We start from the raw sequence: 26,740 nt of genomic DNA, 5'->3' as shown, positions 1-26,740 counted from the left end.
ATCATTGTGGTAGGCAGAGTAATGCGCCCTAAAGATTTCTACCTCCTAATCCCTGGAACCTATGAATATGTTATCTTACCTGGCAATGGGGAATTAAGATTTCAGATTGAATTAACATTGCTAATCAAGTGATCTTGAAATAGGACAATTATCCTGGGTTATCCGAGTAGATCCAATGTAATCACAAGGGTCTGTAATAGTAGAAGAGGGAAGCAGAAGAGAAGGACATAGTACCGCGATGCAAAATAACTCAGCTCACTGTTGCGGCCCTTAAAGATGGAGGTAGGGGGCCATGAGCCAAGGAGCGACAGTGGCTTCTGGAAGCTGGAAAGGGCAAGGAAATGGATTCGACCTTGAAGCCTCCAGAAAGGAACACAGTCCTGCCAACACTCTGATTTTTAGTTCAATGAGATTTCTAATCTACATAGGTGGAAGAGTTTGTGATATTTTAAGCAACTAAGTTTGGGGCAAATCTGTTACAGCAGCCATAGGAAAACAATATAACCTTTTAGAAATGTAAAAACCATTCTTAGCTTGCAGGTTATAACAAAAATAGGTTATTTGGGCTAAATTTGGCACACGGGCCATCATTTGCTGACCCTGGTATAAGCGCGTGAGCCAGACTGCCTGGGACTGAATCCCAGTCCTGCCGCTTAATAACCGTAATTTTGGGTAGGCAACGCAACTTCTTTTGGTCTTATCTTCCTCACCTGAAAATAATGATAGTAACACTACTTCCATCATAGGGCTGTTGTAAGCATTAAATAAAATAGTACATGTAAAGTGCTTAAAATACTGTCTAACTCACAGTAAATATTCAGTAAATGCTATAATCATAATCATAATCATAGAAGGGGGGGATGAAACACAGCTCTGCGTGAGGATTTTCACCTTACCTCAGCTTTGATTGGAATACAAAGTCTCTCTAACAGACCAACCTAGAAGTAATTCCTTAGCCTTGTGTGTTGGTGAGGGAAGGTGGGAAAAGAGCAGGATTCTGGCTGTACAGGGGAGAGGAGGGAATTGCTGGATAAGCCAGTTCATCTTTTATAGGCTTCGCCCAGCACAGCCAAGGTTTCAGCTTTCTCTAGTTAGCCAAGTCAGTTACCATTCATGCATCTGGTTTCTAGCTTCCAAGTTTCTTGACTTCTCTTTTCTGCTGTCATCTCCTCTCTAATTCCCTTCATCTGTGTGGATTCATGCTTTTTAGAATGTTTTTTCTGTCATTTTAGTGAGGTTTCAGGAAGGAGCAGAACTGAATGAATGCGTTTAACTTATCATATTTAATTGGAAGTCTTAAATTCAATTATTCTATTATTCCTGCCCTCAAAATACAAGGACAATAATCACCTATATTTAAAAGAAAACTTTTAGCTACCTTTCAAAACCAATATATTCTCACTTTAAAAAATGTTGCTTCCAACAATATGTGATCTTTTACAAGGGTATTTTAAATAAAACTTTAAAGCTTTCAGTAAAATAATTGACAAATTATAACTTAATTTCAGAGCCTACAAGTAATTTCACAGTTTTGATAGTTTGTGTTCTGAATCAATGACAAACTTTTTTGAAAAGTGGGCAAAACATATGCATGTTAAAAACACTACAGAGTAAGTTCTATGTCAGATGTTTTCTCTTGAATGTTTATTAAACAATAATTATAATTCATATCTACTCAGGTACACTAACCAGTGGGTATATAACATTCTTATTTATTGATGGTGGTTGTATTTTGATTCACTGAATGACTGGCTACAGCAGGGACCTGCATTCTTATCTTCCTAAACCATAACTTTAGTCACCAAAGAATCTGTCAAACTCAAGATTCATAACATTTTCAGAGGCATAGTTAAACAGCATCCTGAGATCTAACTTCCCAATTCTACAATAACTGTAAATTGCCTAGGAGCTATAAAGAAAGGAGGAAGAAGACCAACAGATATTAAAACCTGTTACTGGTAAGTCCTGTTGTGGGTGCTTTAAATACATTACCTAATATAATCTTCAAAATAACCTGACCAGGTGGATCATGCCCTATTTCATGAATAAAGAAAATGAGGCTGTAGAGAGCTTGGGAAACTCAGGACTGAGGGACAGAAAGTCCCAAGTAATTAATGTACAGTGTAATTGTAGGTCTCAGGCATCATTTACAAAATGTGCTCTGGAACTATATAGTAGATTTTCAGCCATTCATATATATTTTTCTAAGTTCCAAGTATTAGGCCTAATGAAAAAACAAAAATCTATATTTGAATTTTTAGCATTACTCTTTATATTTTTTACAGAGATACACCATTTTTTCTCAAAGGAAGACACCAGAATCATTTTCTAAATCACTTGATTTTTTTAAAATGTTTAAAAATACCACTTTTTCCTCTATAATGTCCTTCTCTCCCCCAGTCATCAATAGTTCACTGCTTTACTTAAACAACTAATGCTGGGTAAAAGCTATAAATTATTGTTAAGTGATCAGTCTTTGTAAAAAGAAGGGAAGATACCTTTTCATCATTTGCTCATTCTTAGTGAGGTGGCAGGTGCTCAAAAATACCAGGTGAAATGTTCCTTATCTAGACAGATAACTACTAGACACATGGATACAGATTTAGAGCTATGGAGTGGCGGATACAGCTTAGTGGCAGAGTGCATGCTTAGCATGTACAAGGTCCTGGGTTCAATCCCCAGTACCTCCATTAACAACAACAACAACAACAACAACAAAAACACAGACAGAGACCTATGGAGAAAAGTACAGAAAGACACATACAAGCCTTATGGGGCAAAAATAGGATAATGACAGTAGCGCCAAGAGGCAATTAATAAAATGGTAGTAGTAGTAGTAGTAGTAGTAGTAGTAGTAGTAATAATAAATTTTTTGAAAAGTATATATTGCATGTATATAAAATTATGATTCCATTTAAATAACAAAACTTTGAAAAAAGCCAAGTAGAACTATATCTGTTATTATAAGGTTGTTTATGTTATACTTTCAAGTAAAAAAAGCAAATTATAAATTATTTCTATATATATAAACAGAATGTTTTAATATGTGTGTGTGTGTGTGTGTATAAAATATTAATAAAGGGAAAGGTGTAGAAGGACATAAACCAACGAATCTTAACTCGGGTTATCTGACAGTGATTGGAGACATTTAAAGATCTCTGGAGCACTGGGTGCAAGCTACTGCTAGTAACTTTATTTCCTGTATTCTTTCTCCTTCACATCTGCTCTCTTGTTCACTGGGGGCTTATCTGCCTAGAAGCTTAACTCCTGGTGTGATTACCAGTTCTTGCTCCAGCTTTCTCTGACCAATACCAACGATTCTCTATCATAGCTGAGAGAATGTGAGCACTGATCAACCACAGAGCTGCAGAAATGTCTCTGCAGCATCTCATAGGCTTGATTGAGGTTTTCCTGATAAGGGTTTGTAGTGTGTGGTCATTTTCCCAAAGGGACAGCCCCAGAATCTGGGCTGGGGTCACAGTCCAAAGGAGCAGTAGGGGACAGTCAGGTGGAGTGGGTCAAGTTGCTGGTAGTACCCTACTGCCAAATCAAACTTCAAGTATTATTTCCTCCCATCACCTATGTCTAGGGAAGGCAAAACTCCATGAATATGATGGGTCCTCATGTTCCTGCCAAAATCTTAGTCTACAAATAGTGACTGCAATACAAGGGAGTACAGCATGTTCCTTCAGTAAAGAGTCTAACATAGGAGATTCTTGATAGATATTAAAGAGCACTGACACTGCTTTGAGCAAAGTACATCCAAAGAATTTGGTAGGTATTTTTATACGAACAGAAGAAGTCATTTGGTATTTTTTATAAGGTTATACATGCTGGAAGATTTTAAAAGGTAGAAATTATACATGAAAGAGACAAGAAATCAGTTTTTAAAAATCCACCTATGTTAATACACATTATGTATTTATATACAATTAAGGCTGTATTAACAACTACCTCAATATCCCCTTCCTAATCTCTCTCCCCTCCTCTCTTTTATATCTCCATTGCATTATGTTTTCATATAACAAAGATAGTTATTTATGCTACTATTTTTAATGATTTCTTAGAAATACACTGAAAATCTCATTTTATGTTACCTTTTCAGAATAACATTCATTCACTCATCCATTCAACAAAAAGTTATTAAGGATCTGTCATCATTATTTGCTCTGGGAATACAGCAGGGACAAAATAGACAATAATCCTTTCCCTCATGGAACCAAAATCCTACTGGAGGGAAGTAGCCAATAAACATATAAAATATATGTATAGTATGTCAGATGGTGATCAATGCCATGGAAGAAAGTACAAGGGACACCAAGTGCCACTGGTGGGGCAAAGGCTGCAATTTTACATAGTGTGGTGTCAGGGAAGGCCTAGCTGAGAAGAGGAAATGTAAGCCAAGTACTGAAAGAGGTGAGGGAGAAAAGCCACGTGAACGTCTAGGAGAAGAGTGCTGGAGGCTAACAGGCTCAACGTAGGTAAAGGCCCTGAGTCAGGGTGCATGCTGTTACCTCCGCTTTGTCACCTCCCCTACTTTACTCCAACTAAGCACTAATCTCCCTGCTGTTGCTCAGATATATGCTGGTGAATGGGGGTGGTGAGGGACCAGGGAGGCAGTGCAGACCTGCAGAAGCTCCTCTGAAGTGGCCATCTTCTCAGACTGAAAGACAGCCTATCATCATGTGACTGAGAGGGATGCTGGGCAAACAAACACTCCTCTTGAGCAGCATCGCCCAACAGAATTTTCTGCAACGACGGGAATGTTTTCTATCTGTGCTGTCCAATAAGCAGCTGGTATGACTGAGGAACTGAAATTATTTTAAAATGAAACAATCCAATGTGGCAAGTGGCTACCATACTAGTCAGCATAATTCTAGAATAAAGGTAGGTCTTAAGAACATAGGAATTAATCACTGACAGACACCTTACTTCTAAGAAAACAAATATGTTTCATTTAATTTGCTTAAGCTCAAGTTGGTCTAATAGGACTTCTATGATTAAACATGGCAATTATGGTAGCTTTACTTAATTGTCACAAAATGTATGTATTAACCATTAGATGCCATGTAATTCTTCAGCTACTGTGTGGAAAAACTATGGTTTCTTACCTCAGCTTTAGTGTTTCCCTATAGATAATTATTGTTGAAGTAGTAGTAAGGAAAATTTTAAATCTGTTTTTAAATCAAACTGTGTTTCCTGCTAGCAGGTTTTTGCCTCTCAATTTGTCTTCAGGTAACATACACACATGCAATGTAAAAATATGAAGGAAATATAATGAATAGGATGTGGTATAATAAGCTATCCTTTCACATCTTATTAAATTCTAACAAAATAGAATAAAAGACTATAATGAGCAGAATGGCTTAAAACTCTTTGAGGGTCGGAGGGGACTGGCATTCAAATAGCTTTGTCTTCTACAAAACTAGAAATAGGAGATATATTAACTATCTGAAGAGATATGCAAGGCCAATGTTTAAAAATTATACTCAACTTTATAAAAATATATGAGCTCTAAGAAAAAGGCAAATATATATACATATATACATACACATAACATATTTAGACACACACACATACACTATACCAAACACATCACTATTAAAACTTCACAAGAAAACTTCAGGTTTTAGAATTTCTATGTTTAAATCAACAGCACCCAGAGACGATGAAAGCCAGTTACTAAAAAATTTATTGCTTATTTAAAACTCAGTTTACAATTCAGAGGATTTTTAAAATCTCTGAGCTGTTATGAAGCTTTATGGGGTTTATAGTAGAGATGAAAACAGAAATAAAAAGATCTGACAAACAGAAAATACCAAAGATATTTCCAGCATTATTAACATGGATTCTTTTTTCCTCTATCATTACTTTTTACCTTATTCCAAGAAAAGTGACTAACTCATCTGTCTGAAAAGACAACTATTTTCCTGGGGCCTCTTTCAAAATGCAAATGCTTAATGGGCAATTTTATTTGAAAGAATATTATTTTTTATAACTTTTAAAAAGACCTAGAATGTAAGCTCTATGAAGGCAGGACTTTTTGATAATCTACAGTATTCCCAGTGCCTAGAATAGTGCCTGTCATATAGTAAGTACTTAATAAATATTTATTAAATTAATAATTTGACCAGAACCTTTTATTAAAATAAGATAACCAATCTGTATTAAAACATTAGTGCAGATTTTCATTTTAACATTAGTAATCTAGAGTCATTCCACTTAAAATTCTTGTCTTACCATCTATACATATAACAAAGCCCCTTTAAAGCTTACTGGTAATTCAAAGAATTAGCCAAAGGCTTTTATATTCATTATTTCTATGGTTATGGAATTCTACAATCCCTATCCAATTCCAAAATTTATTTATTCTAATAATGATCTAAAATTGAAAAGAAAAAAATGTGAAACATACTCAAATGGAATGTTGTGGAATGTCCAAACAAAATATTATTTAAATTACTACAGAAATAACTGCATAAAAACTGAAGAACCATCCTCATCATTTTAAGGTCTTCTTAAATCTTTAAAAACGTATTTTCTAGTTCTCTGCTTAGTCTCGTTTTATATTACTATAAAATCCTTCGCTATCAAAATCAAGTACATTGAGATGTCATACAATAAACCAGTTTGTGCTTTTTAAATTTTATACCAACAGATCTAGTTTATTTTAAAAACAAAATCTAATACGCGTCGGAAAATACCGAGCTGGAATGTTTGCTGAAATGCTGTTTACTGCAAAAGTCCCAATGTTTTATCAACTAACACTGAAGTTTAAATTAGGGCTAAACTCAGGAAATTGATCTTCATAATATTTTAACATGATGTTTGTCTTTATAAGGTAGTTTTCTTCCAAGAAAAACGGACTTAAATGTCCTTGACTTACAGTCAAATTTCGATCCCAGATCTGTATGCTTCCGTTCTGGCAGGCAGCTGCTATGAGGTTTCCATCTCTACTGTATGTGCACGTGGTGGGAATTACTTTTTTACCCTGCATCGTCCGTGGTTTAAACACATTTTTTTGCTTCTTTGGATTTTCAACATCCCATGTCCTCACAGTCCTAAAAAGAATAAGGAGATTTTCATTTATAAAAAAGAAAGTATTTTAAAATACAAAAGAGTCCAAAAACATTGTTTCACCTTTTATGCATATAAATATAATTGTTTTAAACTTATTTAATATTTAAATGATATTTAAGCTTACTTAAATATTTTAAATAAAATGTACATTGTAAAACATTCTCCACTTATAAATGAGGTTATTCACTGAAATAAAGCGAACTATACAAATTGTGTTCTCATCAAATCAAATAGCAAGTGGCAAATTCTACTTCAAATCTATCAGTTATTAGTTCTGACCCTCTAAAGCAGTAGCTTCCAAACAATTCTCATCAGTAAAACTGTTGAGCATATACCTCCTACATACACACATTATTTTCTAAATAACTTGCATATGCTGATATACTGTTATATAACATACACCAGAAAACACACTGGAAAAAATAGGTTACTGAAAAAGAATGATGTCCTGCTCTAGGGCCCAGGCAGCATCTCATGCCTCTTGAGGAAGCTAAATACCCTGAGTTTTCACCAAGTAAGAAGTAACAGGAATCTAGAGCTGAGGGAGGGACAGTATACCCTTCTGCTCAGAGTCCCAGGCAAAGGAGTACTGCCACTAAGGGAGACTAGAATAAAATCTATAAGACCCAGAGAGAGAGAGAAGAAAATAATAATAATAATAGTAGTAGTAGTAGTAATAGTAGTAGTAGTAGTAGTAGTAGTAGTAATAATGATAGTAATCATCATCATCATCATCTTCAAAAAAACAAAGATGAGTTCTTGGCAGAAATCATCTAAGCCAAACCACTACAGAAAAACATCTTTGAAGTTCTGAAAGAAAAAGTAGTCAATCTAATATTCTACAGCTAGATAAAATACATTTCAAAATAAGATGAAATAAAGACTTTTTCTATGCCTAGACTTCTCTTACTGATGCATGGATGATAGACAAAGCTTACTGGGATATAACACATAATGAAATTCATCTCTTTAAATGTGCAGTTCTGTGAGTTTTGACAAATACATAGTTCTATCACTCCAGAAACTTCCCTTATGTTGCCTCATTATAGAAAACTTCTCTCCCCAGTTTTAACATTTGGCAATGATTGACCAGTTCTCTATTCCTATAGTTAAAAGCTTTATCCAATATTATATAACAGGAATCATACTGTATGTATCCTTTTCAGTCTGGCTTCTTTAACTTAGCATAATGTATCTGAGTTGTCGTTACATATATCATTAGTCCATTCCTTTTTGTTGCTGAATAATATTCCAGTACATGGATATAACACATTCTGTTTATCCACTTGGATTTATCCAAATGAAGGATACTGGGTTATTTCCAGTTTGAGGTGGTTACAAATAAAGTCACTATAAATATTCAAATACAGGTGGGTTTTTGTTGTTGTTGTTGTTGTTTTGTAAAATAAGTTTTTGATTCTCTTGGCTAAATGTCCAGAAATGGAATTGCTAGTCATATGGAATGTGTATGTTTAACTTTATAAGAAATTGCTAAGCTATTTTCCAAAGTGGTTACTCCATTTTTGCATTTCCACCAGCAATGTATAAGAGCTCCATATCCTTATCAGCACTTGGCAGTATCAGTTGTTTATTTTTAAGCCATTCTAGTAGGTGTGTATAGGTATTGTGATTTTAATTTACTTTTCTTAAATGATACTGAAGATCTTTCCATGTACTATTTGTCATGTTTCTCTTATTTGGTGCAGTGTCTCTCCATATTAAATATTTAGTTGCTTATTTTCTTATTATTGTGTTTTGAGAGTTCTTTAGATATTCTGGATAAACGTTCTTTACCAGACATGTGTTTGGCAAATATTTTCCAAGTCTCTAGCCTGTTTTTTTTTCATTTTTAATAGTCTTTCAAATAGCAAACATTTTAAATTTTGACAAAGCCTGAGTTATCAAATTTTTTATGTCATATCTAAAAATTATTTGCCTAAACCAAGGTCACAGAAATTCTCTTCTGTTTTCCTCTAGAAATTTTATAGTTTTAAGTTTTACAACAAGGTCTATGATCTATTAGAATTAGCTTTTATATGTGTTATGAAGTCAGGGTTCTTTTTTTTTTTTTTTTTGCATATGGATATTCAATTGTTTCAGTACCATTTTTATCTGAGCATTATAAAGCCTTACCCCTCATGAATGTTTGCTTGTCTCTGTTCACTAATGTTTTGCATAGTTAATATGCACAAAAAAGTTGAGAAATACTTCATGTGCCTTTTCTTTCTGCCCTTGGTTCTGCAACAATGGGGATAAATTATGATAGCTTCTCTTTTTTTTAATAACTGAACATCTCCAAATGTCAGATGATACTTTAGAATTATGATATGAAAGGCCCCACACAAGTACTATAAAGTATCATTATCATTATCTGGCTTGTTTAAAGTTCTTCATCTCTAAAAGTAGGACAATAATACCGACAATGAGGGGTTGTGAGGATTAAATGAGATTAGGGATGTAAACGTGTCTAGAACAGTACTTGGAACACAGTAGGCACTCAATAAATACTGGTTCCTTTCTGCTCTTCCTCTTAGACCATAAATTAAATATTAAAGTTAATAAACCCAATAACTAAGTATACTCCATTTGTTTCAGGAGATATTAGCAGGTTGAGCTAGTTATCAAAATAACAAAGAAAGAAGCTAACCTAGCATATAGATGGATGAAATATAAATTTACATAGCATCTGATGGTGACTAATTACACTATGGTTTTATGGCTCTGATTCTCTGAATCTGTGCCTGAAAAAATGGATGCTAAAGTGCTAGGCCATTAGGTATCTGTCAAAACATTTAACGCTGAAGAACACATATTTTGAAACTTGGAGTGAGATCTGGTCTTGTAAAATTAAAACTGTGTTTCATTACAAAGATTTAAAAATAGAAGAAGGATCTGCCTGGGCCTTTCTGGACACAAAATGAAAACACCCAGAAGACAAGAAAAAGACACAGGTGGGGTCATTACATTGCCCGAGGCACAAATGCTTTCTATCTTAAAATTTTGAATTCTTTCCAGATACGAGTTCTAAACTTTCTGGCATCTGCTGCATAAATGCATCACAGCATTTGGCAGAAGTCAAGGGAAGCATTAATTTTGTATGGAAATCACTTAAGAGATCTTGGTTTAATTTTTCTCGAAAGACTACACAGGCAAGTTGAGTGATGTAAGAGTCTGAAACTTGCTGGCTCTCTTGGCAGAACACATCCAACAAGAAGAACTTTCTTTTCAAAAATGCCCAGGTATTAAAGGTATTGTCCCATACAAATGGGGAAAATGTTCTAACTTCTATATAAACCCACAATCTTTAAACACACATAATTCACATTATGCACACTACATACACATGGTAATTGCAATAAAAATGCAGTTGCTTTCAGAAGAAATGTTAATGTTCTACACTTATAATTATTAAAATTCAGCTTTATGAAATCTAGACTTAGAGTAAGGAATGAATGCCACAATAAATAACCCCTTATACTTTTACATTTGTGGCCAATTGATTTTCAACAAATATGCCAAAACAATTTCACAGAAAAAGAACAGTCTTTTCAAAACATGATGCTGGGACGGTTGGATATCCATATGCAAAATGATGAATGTGGACCTTTACTTAACATCAGACAAAAATTAACTCAAAAGAGATCATTTTATGTTATGTCTAACATTTATATACATAAATGTAAAACTCTTAAAACATGACTTAGTATCAGGGCATGGTTCAACACTAAAAGCACAAATGATGAAAGGGGGAAAAAAGATTAAGTTGGACATCAACAAATTGTATGTGCTTCAAAAGATACTATGAAGAAAGTTTAAAGACAAGCCATAAACTTGGAGGAAATATTTGTAAATCATATATCTGAGAAGGGACTGGTATTGAGAATATGTAAAGAACTTTACACTTAATAAAAAATAAGTGACCCATTTTTTAAATGGGCCAAAGATCTGAATACATATTTCACTAAATATATACAAGTGCCTATAAGCACATAAAAAGATGCCTGACATCATTTGTTATTAAGAAATGCAAATCAAAGTCACAGTGAGATGTAAGATGGGCTCAGGGGTGTGTTGTACCACACAGAGAATATAGCCAATGTTTTATAATAACCGTAAATGTAAAGTAACCTTTAAAATTGTCTAAAAGGGAGGACAGGTATAGCTCAGTGGTAGAGCGCATGCTTAGCATGCATGAGGTCCTGGGTTCAATCCCCAGTACCTACACACACACACAATCCCCCCACACACACACACAAAAAGATGATTTAAAAAATCACAATGGGATATCACTTCATACTCACTAGACAGCAATAATCAAGAGACAGACAATAATAAACGTAGTGAGGAAGTAAAGAAACTGGAACCCCTTACACTTCAATGGTAGGAATGTAAAATGGTGGCCAGTTTGGAAAACAGTTTGGCAGTTTTGTAAAATATTAAACACAGATTTACCACATGACTCGGCAATTCTAATCCTAAGTATCCACTTAAGAGAACTGAAAACATATCCTCGTGCAACAACTTTAACATGAATCTTCACAGAAGCATTATTTGTAACAGACAAAAACTGGAAACACCCCAGTTTCTATCAACTGGTGAATGGATAAACAAAATGTTAAATTGTCATACAATGGAAAACCACTTGTTTGGCAGTAAAAAAGAAAAAGGTGTGATACGCACTATAGTATATGACTTTCTTGAGGCTGCCATAACAATAACTACAAACTGGGTGGCTTCAAACAACAGTAAGTTATTTCTTTACAGTTCTGAAGGCCAGAAGTCTGCCCTCTCTGGAGGCTCTACAGGAGAATTCCGTCTTGCCTCTCCCAGCTTATGGTGCCTATTAGCACTGATTGGCTTCACTGGCTAATAACCACATCTCTCCAATCTCTGCCTCTATCTTCACATGGCCTCCCCCTGTGTGTGTCTTCTCCTTTTTTGTCTAAATATTTGTTATTGGATTTAAGGTCCACCTGGATAACCCAGGATGATTTCATCTCAAGATCCTAAAGAATTTTATCTGTAAAGATCCCTTTTCTAAATAAGGTAACATTGACAGGTTCCAGGAGTTTGATATGGAAATATCTCTGGGGGGCTACTACTCAACCCTCTACATACTACAGCATGGATAAACCTCAAAATGTATCATGCTAAGTGAAAGAAGTTAGACACAAAAACTCATATGCTGTATAATCCAGTTATCTGAAACGTGCATGAAAAGCAAATACATAGACAGAAAGCAGATTACTGTTTGCCTAGGGCTGGGAGTAAGAATGGGGAATGAGTAAATATGGATTTTCTTTAGGGTGATGGAACTCTTATAAATTAGATTGTTGTAATGGTTAACCAACTCTGTGAATATACTAAAAATCATTTAATTGCCCCATCCTCTCCTAGTTTTAGCTGGAATCAGGATAGCCGAACATCTCAATAAATTCCTAGGAAAAACCATAAAAAATTAAACATCTCTGAAAATCACTTTCAGAAACCTCAGATGAGAAAGTGGGTCAAACGGAATTAGATGAAATTCTCAATTTAAAATATATCCCAATATTCTTACTAGACAAAAATATGCCCTGCTCTTATAAACCAAATAACCCTAAAGCACTTTACAAAGCACTTTTTAAATCTTTTATTTCATTAAATCAAACAACAAGAGAGATCAGAGTCTAGTATGTAAATTAAGAAATAAAGGAAACTAAATTACACAGAGTTCTAGTCCAAGTGACCTGCAGGTGAAGTAGTACTCAACAGCTTCCTACCAACATTAAATTAAAACCTTGCACCAGATAGCAAACGTCCAACTGCTTAAAGGTTTGTGTATAAATAGGATATACAGATATAAATATATAATATATTGATTAATATATTATATATTTATATCTTAATAAGTGACCTTAAATATAGGAAGAGAAAAGGAGAGAAAGAGAAGGGAAAACTACATATTCAGATGTATATCCAAATAAGTCAAAGCAGTAGATTCCTTTTTTTCCCTTTAGGCCATTTCACTTTAACCCATCATGAAGCTCATGAGAGAAGTAGTGCAGTGTTTTAAGAGAACACTCACAAATAGATGCTGAGAATTGTTCTACTCAGACTTATGGCAAAAATGCTTCACAAGTATTTCAAAAGACTATATGAAGACCTTCAAAGACCTAAAATTGTGAATCAGCATCTTCCAAACAGATACTCATTTTGACTCCTAGCATCACTATGTACATATAATAAGCTTTCAATAAAATTAAAATCTTATGCCAGATTTACAATATATATTATCATCATCTAGTTATCTTTCAGTACTCTTGTACTCTTGAATTCTCCTGAAATGTTCTTCAACATGATTTGCTCCCATTAACTTCTGTTGAGGCAATGAGCACTGTTTCTAGCTCCGAGGAAACAAAGATTGACTAGGACAGAGCCTTTGCCTTCATGGAAATCACAGCTTGGCTGGTGGAAATAACATACAAACAGTAAGCTATAGGACCATAATTCAACAACTATATATTAAATACTTTCTACAGGCTAGATATCTTGGTGGATACCTGAGAATACAAAGGTACCTGTTCTCCAAGAATAGATACCCTCATGGCGGAGATAAAGTGGGGAGGGGGGTGTCATCACATCATGAGGCAGCATCCAGAGAAGGGAAAGAGATAGCTCATTTGGAAAGATCTGGAAAGGGTTCCTCAGAGGTGTGTTTTGGGGGAAGAGTTGAGATTCTGCCAGTGAAATTCATAGTTGGGGGAAAGGGGTGAACTCTAGGAATTGGTGTAGAAGATGCAAAGATATGAAGGCTTGCAAAAGCACAGCTTACTCTAGGAACAAGAAGTTGTTTGCTTTGACAAGAGGACGAGGTGCTCAGCGAGCATGAGTAGAAGATGAGATGGCTAATAATTGTTGGCAATACCAGAGTGTAACGGGTACCCAATACAGAGTGTAAAGGGTATCCTATAAGCTGTACTGGGATTATAGGCTTTATACTCCAGGAGACTATGGAGCCACTAAATAGAGGAGTGACTTAAGTTATATAATCAGACCTGTGTTTTAGGAAACCACTTGGGATGGCAGTGGAGAAGACTGAGTGGAGGGGACAAGTCTTCAGGCTGCATAGCCCAGGTGAGCGACGATCAAGGCCTGGGCTAAGGCAGTGAGGTAAAGAGAGTGTAAAAGAAAAACAACTTTGAGGAGGGAAAGGAGGTGGCGCCATTCATTCAGTCAGACAGAGTTGTGGAAAGTGCGATGTTAAGACAAAAGATAGTAATATTAAAGGAAGTAACAGCAGGTTAAGGTTCAGATATCTGTGTGGCAACCAGGTGGAGAATCTTGCGGTACAGGGCAAGGGAAAGGAATACAATTAGGAGTCATCAGAATGCAGACAAAGATACTGCGGGAACTGCAGAAGACAAATCTCCATGGAACAGATACTTAAGAAATAGGCAGCCAAAAGGAAAACGAGTGAGACAAAAGACAAGAAAGAGGTATGAGAGGAAGGACAGGGCAGTGTTAGGAAGGACAATGGAGAAAGTTTAAAAGGATGGTATGATCAAGAATGTCAGTTCCAAAGAGATATTAAGTAAAATAAGGAGTAAAAGGCCTTTATTGGATTTAACAGATAAAGGTCATAGATGAGGCCTGCAAGAGCAACTTTAGTAGAAGGATCGGAGCAGAAGTCAAAATACTATGGAATTAGGAGTGGGAAGTTATAATGGAGAGACAGCAGTCATAGAGTGCTCCTGCATAAAATGCTATTTAAATACAGATAGGAATTGGGAGGGAGGAGATAAATTAGAAGCAAGGGATTAACAGATACAGACTACTACACATAAAATAGATAAGCAACAAGGATTTACTGTGTGGCACAGGGAACTATATTTGATATCTTGTAATAACCTATAACGGAAAATAATCTGAAAATACACAAACACACACACATATACACACAAATAAAACTGAATCACTTTGTGGTACACCTGAAACTAACCCAAAATTGTAAATCAACTATACTTCAGTAAAAAAAAAACAGTAAGAGAAAAAAATAAGAAATAAAAAATACAGATAAGAATTGATAAAGCCTAGCTAGGGTAAAAGGATGCAAAAGAATGGAACTGAGGAAGAGAGGCTGAGGAGAGGATAGAACATTTGATTTGTCTCCTAAATGGGAAGAAGGAGTTATAGGGTAGATTTTGAAGAAGGGAATTTATGGCAGAAGGAATACCACAAGAAAAGGCCTTGAAAGGAATGGTGAATATAGTCTGATACAGTCATAGTGTGTGTGTGTGCATGTTGTCAGGGGGTGGAAGGTGTTTTACACATGTCTGGATGAAAATGGAAACAGGCTGGGACTGGATTGGGAAAGACCTTGCAAACCCAGCTGGGAAGTGTGCACAGTATTCTGTAAACTTTGGGAAGCAATGGAGATTCAACACCAAAAGAGGTTTGGGATCATGAAGGACAGGCCTGAACTCCTCTCCTAGGCAAGCAGTGTACCCCAAAGTCTGCCTGGACTGGTGCTCCAGCAACAGGACTTGGCCCATGGCTGCAGAGTGTGGAGCCAAGAAGGAATGAAGACAGTGTCCCTGACAAAGTTCCTAGACAAAGGAAAATGATGCTGTTATTAATAGAAATGGAAAATCTGAGAAGAGAGAAACACAAGAAAATGAAATTAAAATAGTAGAGATCCAGTGCTTCTAACCGTATGTATTTCTGACCAATTGGAAATAAACACGAAGAAATCACTGATGAAAAACAACTCTTCGGGAGAAGGCACTGGGAACAGACAGAAGAATTCTGTCATCCTGCCACTGCATTTCTATGTACATGATTGGGGAAATTCACAACCAATCCACCTGGGGTGTGCTAGTCCACTAATTAATTATTCTTATTATATACATCAAAATAAGAAATCACATGTGGATTTGACCTTAAAATATGGAGAAATAAGTAGTTGCCTATAATTACAAATGACTGTTTAATTTATGTTAAGAAGTGACACTAACTTCTGACAAGAGCAATACAAAGCCCAGTGGGTGGAGGTGGAGAATGGGGAAGATATGGAGGAAGAGGAAACAGAATATGGTAGTCAACACAGGATAAAGTGGGTATGACAAGTCTTACAGTAATCTGCCTCCACCCACCCTCTGCCCTGGTGCTGCCAGGGCTCAACAGTATTTCTGGATCAGCTTCTCCCTGGATATTAGCAGGTGCAAGCAGGCTTTCCAACAGGCCACTGAAGTATGAAGGCATTATTCTTCATGATTACAGTCATTATACTTTATTTTTTTAAATGCCTCTGAAATACAATACATATATAAAATTTTTACTAAACCAAGTTTCAAAGCAGCAGCCTCCACATCTGCAAAACAGATTCTAAAGATAACATTTTACGTGCCAAAGAGTGATTCAGTGCAAATCTGAAAATGAGATAAATATTCTTTTGAAAGGGAATGGACAGTTCTTCCTGACTGAAAAGTTAAACAATGCTTAATGAAGTTGTAGAGTTAAGTAGTGAAGTCAATGTTATTTTAGAAGTTTACACTAAAAATAATGAACCTTTTTCAATATCTCTAACAAATTAATCTACAACAGAACTCTAGTACTTGAAGGATTATTTCCAGAAATCATGAATGTCAAGATGTGTTTGATAACGAATTCAGAACACTTAATTAATAATCTGAATAAAAGCTAAGATTTGTACTAATAATCATGGTAAATAACATTTACATGCTCATAACAAAGTAAGAACTGTTCTAAGCACTTCATCATTTAATCCTCAACTCTGTGAAGAAGGTACTATTATCACCTCCATTTTACAGAGGAAAACTAAGGCACAAAAGGATTAAGTAATAATTAATGTCAATATTCAGATAAGCAAAATAATAAACTACTGTACCAACTGCCCTCTCATGTTTCATAGTGTTGTCTATATGGATCCATGAAAACAGGTAAGTTCACAATAATTTTTGATTAATATACCATAAATATTGATGGTTCAAGCAATAATTTTTAGTTGAGTAAGAATACTGCAAAACATCCATACGTATAAAGCCAGTGTAAAATAAAGCTGAATATAATTTATACTTTGTATCTTTTAGGAATAAGTAGTGACTCTGAAAGTCTCTCATAAAGTATATTATATTACAGAAATGTAGTCCTTACTATTTAAGAAAATAAATATCAACTTTTCTCTTCCAATGCAGGTGATCAATGAGAAAACACTTTCAGAAGGATACTAGGGTAAGGGACTGCATTTACTATAATTCTCTCTATCTCCTATCTCTCACACTTTCTCATCCTCCCAGACCTGTTACACATCTGTTCATAAGCCAGGCATTTTCCCCTTGAATAAGCTCTGTTAGACACTCTTTTAAAATACCTTTAGGGGATACATTTCCTGTGTGTAAGGAAGGAGAAACAGCACATAGAAGAATTAGCAGCAGCTGATGCACAATGGGGAAATAAACAATGTGAATCCAGGAAAAGTCTTAAAACTCACCACACATAGTTTAAAGCCTTGCACAGAGGTTATGAACTACTAGGATCAACAGAGTGGGGGTAACCATCCAAGCAGCCTTTTTGCCATCAGAAATGGGTCATTTGAGAAAAGGCACTGAGGGGAGACTCTGCCAAAAAAGTACTAAACACAAGGATAGCCTATGCTGAAAACAGGTTGAAAGTCAGCAGTTTCTCCAAATGCTCTCCAGTACAGAAAGAGTCATAAAGAGATGTTCACCATCTGCAGCATTACCACTAGGCATAATACTACTAATAAAAGCTAAACATTTATCAAGTCTGCATTATACCAGCACTACACTAAGGGCTTTACACATGTTATCTCAACACTGAGGGAGGTACCTATAATCATTCTCATTTTATATATGAGGTATGAGAAGTTGTGTAATTTGTCTATGATCATACAGTTAGTGGCAGAGTTAGGATTCTGATCCAGGTCAGACTGGTTGAGAAGTACCTTGATACCTAAAGGATAACTGTGTGTAGACCTCTGGCTGTATAATCACTGTATGAAACTGGGCCATATACTACCAAGCAAGCAGAGAATTCTTGGGTCATACTGCTAGATGTCTGACAAAGGCACTTTGAAAAGTACTGTTTACAGTATTGTTAGTCTAGTTTTCAGGGACAATCATTACACGTCTCCCTAAAATATTAAAAGGTTTGATTTCATAGTTTGGTTTTCACCTATCCCTACAGTTAGTCTGAATAAAATGGTCAGCACAACACTTCAATTTACTCCAGGAGAAGTGAGAACCAGAATACAACTGCTAAAATGATGCGTTCTATTCTGGTACATCCTACAGCATGGATGAACCTTGAAGACTTTATGCTAAGCCAGATACATTAGGACAAATATTCCATTCCACTTAATTGAGGTACCTAAAATAGATAAATTCATAGAGACAGAAAGTAGAGTAGTGGTTGCTAGAGGCTAGAGGGGAGGGGGCATAAGGAGTCATTATTGTTTAATGGGTACAGTTTCAGTATGGGATGATGAAAAAGTTCTGGAGAGGACCAGTGGTGATGGTTACACAGCAATGTTGAATGTTCTTAATGCCATTTAACTGTACACTTAAAAAATGGTTAAAATAGCAAATTTTATGTTATATATATTTTACTATAAGAAAATAACGCTCACAGCAAAAATAAATAAAAATAAAAAATGATTCATCCTTTGACTAAGTAGTGAGACCATCAAAGGTACTAATAAGGTAGACATTGCTTTAATAAATTTAAATAAATAGAAGTTTTCATATACTTCCCCCACCCCTGGGAGTTGGCTAAAGTACTGTGAGATCTGGGATTTGGAATCTAGTGAATTATCTCCTCGCTTGTCACTTAAGAAGAGACAAGCCATCTAACAGTCAACAGCCAGTTAATGCAAAAAGATCTGTTCCTATTTGAAACAGCTAATATTTATCAGCTTATTGCCTTAGACTCTCTGCTGTCCAACTCTAGATCTATGTATAGTTTTGGGGGTTTTTTGGGGAGGGGTAAGAGGGAAAGGAGGTCTGTGAGTTGCCTAAAATAGTACATATGTGTAGCTTTTGAAGAAAAAGTCTGTAGCTTACCCTAGATCATCAAAGAGACCCAACAAAGGTTAAGAATACAGTTCTAGGTTAACTAAATTTTACTCCTGGCCAAAGTAGGACCTTCAGAGATCTGACTGTATATTTAGATGGCATTGCTTTGATCCTCTCTTAGAATGTCTTTTCTTGGATTTCATTTTTTGGTCCTGCTTCTGACTTACGTTGAGGAGTGCAACAAAAAAATAATAACATGAATACACTACAGAAAAATGATTAAGGGTGAGGACAGTGAATCAGATTTGCCTGTTTTTAAATCCTTTCCCCCCACTTACTATGTGATCTTGGACAAGTCACCTAACCTCTTGGACCTAAGTTTCCTAATTTGAAAATAATTACTTCACAGAGTCACTGTAAGGTATTGAATAAGAAAATACACATAAAGGACTTAATACAGCACCTTGTCCATAGTAAATGCCCAATTATCATAAATTTACTGTTGTGTTTATTGTGAGAATATTGTCTATTATCAGCTAGTGCTCCCTATATGAAAGCCCCTGGGGAATATTTTTCCCTCATACTCTTTTGAAAGGAAAAGCTCTATGTTTCATCCTGGGGATCCTGGGACTCTTAACTGAGCGTGTCTCCATCTTTGTTTAGATCACTAACAAGTTTAGAGCTGAATTAACACCCAAGTTTATCCACTGATCAGCAAAACCTTCTGAATAATTTTTGTGAACTAACTTTATCCCTTCACTCTTAACTTCCCATGGCCCTGAATGATTTATTTTTTATAATGCTGTGCTACTATTATTATTTTGAGCTTCTCCAAATTCTTTTTTGGAATGAGATAAGATGCATTAAAATAAATAAATTAACAAATCAACAGAAAAAATAAATAGTGCTATTATTAAGCTGTTGATAATTTGGGTTTAAAAAAAGTTACTTTCCTAATTCATGGGTATACTGACTACAAAGTTAGGAGAAAAATTTTATTATTTGGAATTCCAAAAGTAGGATCTGCCCTAGACCAGTTTAGACTCTTTAAGGAAAGCTGAAATCAAGAGTTATCAGTCAAAAAGCAGAACCAATCACCAGTATGGTGATAAGAACTTAATATGAAGAGTGAGGAAGCAAAGAGGGAGTGTAGCAACATGCTATCCCTTTGGGTGAATGCTTATATGTCTGAAAACAATTAATTTCTAGAATTCAATGAGGGATATTTCAAACAGAAACTACAAATTCACAGTAATGGGCTTAACTGCATCAATTTCTGGGGAAAACAAAAACAAAAAGTTTCCTGTCTTTAACTGTACTGAACCCACAGCAATGGCAGGTAATATCCAAGCTTACTTAAAGGTGTCTGTATTTTCTAACCCAGATGAATGGAAATGTGCCATAGCTGTCGTGTGTGAAGCAGATGGGACACCAAAGGGGCTGAGCTGTTGGCCAAAGACAAAGGGGGAAAAAATTCAAAATATAAGCCAAAGAAGCCTTCCATAGCTGCTTGGCAATACAGCTTCTAAATAAACTATCTTAATTTGATTCACATGTAGTGAGCGGAAAATAAAGCACAGGGCAATGAAAAAATTTAAATGAATTCATTAAGTAGATAAAATTATAAAGCAGTTTCACTACTACATATGTTGATATCAGATACTATATTTACTACAGACATTATAATTCCATACATTTAAGAAGCTGTATATTATCTTGGGTATATAACAGATAAGAAACTAATTTTTGAGATGACTCAAATGTGCTCCCAAGTGTGACCTCTAAAGAATCAGTATGTTAGAATAAAAATCCAATAATTTTAAAGTAGTATATTACATGAAAATCCTCGGAGAGTAAAATTAAAATGGAGTACTAGGGCAATACAAGACAGAAGAAACTATGAAGACAAAGTAGAGATGATCTTCTAAAAAAAATTACTATAAAACGTTTAGGGGGCTTCTTGTTTGTAAAAGCTTTTGTCTATCACAAAAATTCAATTTTTGTGCCTAATCTATTGAAAGCTGTATGAAAGAAAATGTTACCACACTGGATTATTCATAATAATGAAACAAATAAAAGTTAATTTAGTGAAATTCAGATTTCTTTCAGACTATAATCAAATCTCTGTTCCAAATGTTTAATTTTTTCAAAATTGTTCTTTGTCAGAGTTGGGTTTTTTGTCCTTTGCTTTGCTCTTCTAGAATTGAAAATATTTTAATTTTTCCTTCCTTTCTTCTCTCCCTCCCTCCCTTTCCCCTCTATTCAGTCAAAAAGTATTTATGGACCTACTGATAGGCCAAGCACTTCTCTAAGTGCTAGAAATACACCACTGAACAAAACAAACATCTTGTCCTTGTGAAGCTATTAGTCTAGTCATACATATTGATTCACTTGTTTGTTTCCTCATTTTACTATCTCTTTATTGTGTGCCTTCAAGGAACAGAGTTTGGAGAAATATTTATATTAGGAACTAGAGAAACAAAACTTAATGGCAATACCAGGATTAAGACTATGCAAGGAACAAAACTACAATGAAGTATCACCTCACACAAGTCAGAATGGCCATCATTCAAAAGTCCACAAATGACAAATGCTGGAGAGGCTGTGGAGAAATGGGAACCCTCCTACACTGCTGGTGGGAATGCAGTTTGGTGACTGTGGAAAACAGTACGGAGATTCCTCAAAAGATTAGGAATACACTTACCACATGACCCAGTAATCCTGCTCCTGGGCATATATCCAGAAGGAACCCTACTTCAAGATGACACCTGCACCCCAATGTTCATAGCAGCACTATTTACAATAGCCAAAACATGGAAACAGCCTAAATGTCCATCAACAGATGACTGGATAAAGAAAAGGTGGTATATTTATACAATGGAATACTATTCAGCCATAAAAATGGCAATGTAACGCCATTTGTAGCAACACAGATGTCCCTGGAGGATGTCATTCTAAGTGAAGTAAGCCAGAAAGAAAGAAAAATACCATATGAGATCGCTCATATGTGGAATCTAAAAAAAAAGAAGAAGAACATAAATACAAAACAGAAACAGACTCATAGACATAGAATACAAACTTACGGTTGCCAAGGAGGACGGGGGTGGGAAGGGACAGACTGGGAGTTCGAAATTTATAGATACTGACAGGCATATGCAGAATAGATAAACAAGATTATACCATATAGCACAGGGAAATATATACAAGACCTTGTGGTAGCTCACAGTGAAAAAGAATGTGACAATGAATATATGTACGTTAATGTATAACTGAAAAACTGTGCTCTGTGCTGGAAATTGATACAACATTATAAAATGACTATAACTCAATAAAAATAATTTTTAAAAAAGACTGCAAGGAAAATTAAAACTTCAAATATGCTATATTTCAATGAGAATATAATGTGGGAAAGAGACATGGGTCAGACTCAGGTCAGGGCCCACATACGGAAAGATCCCCTCAGTTCTCCAGGCTAAATCTATCACTTTTTCTGTGCTTCTATTGGGTTGAGTATGTTACACGTCTTGAATAAAACTTGTTATATCACATTATATTTTACACTGTGCATTCTTCGGTCCCATAGTAAACTGACATCATTGAAGAGTCCAGTTTTGTACATTTCTGTGTACCTTGTACCAAGAGCTGTGCCTTGCAAGTGAGCTCAAATAAGTTTACTGAACTTATGGCGTTTAATTATAGGAAGAAAATTACCCAAAATGCTGTACCTTAATCATTATGGAACATACAAACTTACTTTGATTTTCAATAAAACAGAAACATGAGATGATTTCCGGTCAAGAGGGCAGAGTGGTAGGACCACGAGCTCACCTCTCCTCGCAACTACAATGCAAATAGCTGAATGCTAAACAACCGTTGAAAAGAAGACTGGAACCTAGCAAAAAAGATCTTCTGCAACTGGAAACATGAAGATGGAACTACAGCAGGACGGTAGGCGGGACGCGCTTGTGATATAATTGGGCCCCATACTCCCTGGGTGGGTGACCCACAAATTGAAGAACAGTAATTTGCATAGGCCCTCCCACAGGAATGAGAGCTCTAAGCCCCACATCAGGCTCCCCAGCCCAGGTTCTGCATTGGGAGGAGAAGGAGACCCCAGAACATCTGGTTTTGAAGGCCAGCGGGGCTTGGCTCCAGGGGCCCCACAGGGCTGGGGGAAACGGAGGCTCCATTTGCTTGGGAAGCATACACGGAAACTTGCGTGTGCCAAGTCCAAAGGCGGAGGAAATGATTTCATAGGAACCTGGGCAAGACCTCCCTGCTGGATTTGGAGGGTCTCCTGGGGATGTGGGAGATGACTGCAGCTCATCCTGGGGACATAAAAGCTGGTGGCAGACATTCCAAGAGTGTTCATCTATATGAGCTTTCTTGGAGTCTGACATCTTGATCAGATCATTAGCACTAAGACCTAGCTCCACCCAACAGCCTGTAGGGAAGCCTCAGGCCAAACAATATACAGTGTGGGAACACAGCCCCACCCATCAGTAGACTTCCTAAACCACAAAAGGCCTTTAGACACAGCCCTACCCACCAGAGGTCCAGGACCAAGCTTCACCCAGCAGCGGGCAGGCACCGGCTCCTCCTGCCAGGAAACCTGCATAAGCCTCTGGTCCAGCCTCATTCACTAGGGGCAGATACTAGAAATAAGAAAACAACAATCCCAAAGCCTGTAGAAGGAATCCACAAACACATAGAAAGATAGACAATATGAGGCAGTAAAGGAATATCTCCCAGGCCAAGGCACAAGATAAAATCCCAGAAGAAATAAGTGATGAGGAGATAGGCAATTTATCTGAGAAAGAGTTTAAAGTAATGATGGCCAAGGTGTTCAGAGAACTCAAAAGGAGTATAGATGCACAGAGCGAGGTTTTTAGCAAAGAGTTAGAAAATATAAAGAATACCAAGAGTTGAATAATAAAATCACTGAAATGAATAACAAACTGGAAGGAACCAAGAATAAACTAAGTGAGGCAGAAGAACGGATCAGTAAGCTAGAAGGCAGATTAGTGGAAATCACTATTGCAGAACAGAAAAAAGAAAAAAGAATTGAAAAAGAAATGAAGATAGTTCAAGAGAACTCTGGGACAACATGAAGTGCACTAATATTTGCATTATAGGGGTCCCAGAAAGAGAAGAGAGAGACAAAGGACCCAAGAAAATTTTTGGAGAGATAATCACTGAAAAATTCCCCAACTTGGGAAAGGAAACAGTTACCCAAGTCCAGGAAGCACAGAGAGTACCACAAAGGATCAACCCAAAGAGGAACACACCAAGGCACATAGTCATCAAATTGACAACAATTAAGGAGAAAATAATAAAATTAACAAGAGAAAAGCAACAAATAACTTATAAGGGAACTCCCCAAATCAGCTCATTTTTAACAGAAACTCTACAGGCCAGAAGGGAGTGGCACAATATATTTAGAGTGATGAAAGGGGAAAACTTATAACCAAGAATACACTATCCAGCAAGGCTCTCATTCAGACTTGATGGAGAAATCAAAAGCTTCACAGATAAACAAAAGCTAAAGGAATTCAGTACTACCATATCAGCTTCACAACAAATGTTAAAGGGTCTTCTCTAGTCATCAAACCATAAGAAAAGAGAACAAAAAGAAAAAGAAAAAAAAAAGACCTACAAAAGACTGCTTTGGCTGTTCACGGTCTTTTGTGGTTCCTTATAAATTTTGGAATTGTTTGTTCTGGTTCTGTGAGGAATGTCGTGGGTGTTTGGAGGGGGCTCGCACTGGATCTCTGGATTGCCTTGGGCAGTGTGGCCATTTTGACAGCGCTGATTCTTCCAATCCAAGAGTACAAGAAATTTTTCCGTTTCTTTGTATCATTTCAGTTTTCGGAGTATAGGTAACCTCCTCCTTGGTTAAGTTTATTTCTGGGTATTTTGTTGTTTTTGATGTAATGGAAATGTTTATGCCAGTTATAAAATTCTAGTTTTTGAAGTGAAAAAAAAAAGTGAATGAAGGGCTGCAAATGGCAAAATATCCTGCTTTCTTATGGTGAGTTGTATTGTATTACATATATATAGGCTACATCTTCATTATCTATTCAACTATCGATGTGCACTTAGGATGGTTCCATATCTTGGCAATTATAAATAATGTTGCTGTTAACAGCAGGGTGTATGTATCTTTTTGAATTAATTCTTACTTTGTGGTTGGCTTTATTCCTTTGATATGTAAGTTTAAAAAGCTGAAGTTCTAAATGTTCTCAGAAACAATGAATAGTACATATATGTAAAGTTTAAAATATATGTGCAGTAAAAAGGAAAAAAAAAAGGAATGAGCTATCAAGCCATGAAAGACATGGAAGAAGCTTAAAAGACGTATTACTAAATGAAAGAAGCCAGTCTGAAAAGGCTACAAACTGTACAATTCCAACCAAACAACATTCTGGAAAAAACACAGCTATAGAAACAATAAAAAGATTGTAGTTTCCAGGGGTTTGGGGAAAGGGAGGGAGAGAGGAATGACTGGACAGAGCACAAGGGATTTTTAGGGCAATGAAATTATTCTGTATGATACTATAGTCATGGCTACATGTCATTATGTATTTATCAAAACCCATTGAATGTACAACATCAAGAGTGAACCCTAATTTAAACTATGGACTTTGGTTAATAATAATGTGTCTATATTGGTCCATCGATTGTACCAAATATGCCACACTGATGAGGGCTATTGAGGGTAGGGGAGCATATATGTAAGTGGGGAGTGTTATATATGAACTCTGTATTTTCTGCTCAATCCTGCTATGAATCTGAAACTGCTCTAAAAAATTAAGTCTATTAATTAAAAACAAAAACAAAAACAAAGAACCATGAGATGCACAGCCAAGAAATCAGTAAGTTATTAAAATTTCATAAATAGGGTTTAATTGTAGCTGAATGGTTAACTACTGGAAGACCGCTTCCACATGTTGATTACACTGTTACTCTGCAACTCTCTGATCTTCACATGGTCTCCACTAACAGTGGGTTCGTTACTCTTAGAGCTATAAAATAAAATGACAATGGTCTGGTACAGAGCCTGAAAAAAAGGGCAAAACAAAAATCCTGACATGTTTATAATTATTCACATCATTAGCTTCATTCTTTCTCTCTGCTCTGCCTGTACTGATCCATTGCATCACCCTTCATGAAACTTCCCTTAATTCCATCTCTCCATTTCTCTTCCCTTCACCAATGCCTCTTTCACGTTTTCAAGAAGCTTTGCTTTTTGTCTCTGTCACTATTCTGAAACTAAATTCTGTGAGACCAGCAATAACTCCCTGGCTGCCAAACACTTAAGCACACCCTTCATCTGTCTTTTCCTTGAAGCTTTTTCCTCCTCTGCCCTTAAGTTCTCCTGTCTCTTCTGCTGAACCACATCTGACCTGTTTCTTTAAAGAGCTGATGTTTGAAAATTTTGCTATTTGCAGCAACATGGATGGACCTGGAAAGCATTATGCTAAGTGAAATAAAGGCAGACAGAGAAAAAGAAATACTGTATGATATCACATATGTGGAATCTAAAATAACGACGAATGAACATACAAAAAAGAGGCAGACACAGATTTAAAGAACTAGTGACTACCAGTTTAGGAGGCAATATA

The 26,740-nt window shown here is 36.1% G+C and overlaps 1 protein-coding gene across 2 annotated transcripts in view; it reads right to left on the bottom strand.

Annotated features, from left to right (window-relative positions):
- Positions 1 to 26,740, bottom strand: part of WDR70 (WD repeat domain 70) — a 234,166-nt gene that overhangs the window by 85,298 nt on the left and 122,128 nt on the right. For both annotated transcript variants that reach the window (XM_010977581.3, XM_064480161.1), the window contains exon 10: positions 6,887 to 7,061. In XM_010977581.3, coding sequence (XP_010975883.1) covers positions 6,887 to 7,061 — 175 coding nt within the window. The remainder of the gene's footprint in view (positions 1 to 6,886; positions 7,062 to 26,740) is intronic.

Source organism: Camelus dromedarius, chromosome 3 (genome assembly GCF_036321535.1).
Source record: "Camelus dromedarius isolate mCamDro1 chromosome 3, mCamDro1.pat, whole genome shotgun sequence".
NCBI lineage: Eukaryota > Metazoa > Chordata > Mammalia > Artiodactyla > Camelidae > Camelus > Camelus dromedarius.
Note: the sequence above shows the minus strand (reverse complement) of the source record. Positions and strands in the feature narration are given on the sequence as shown.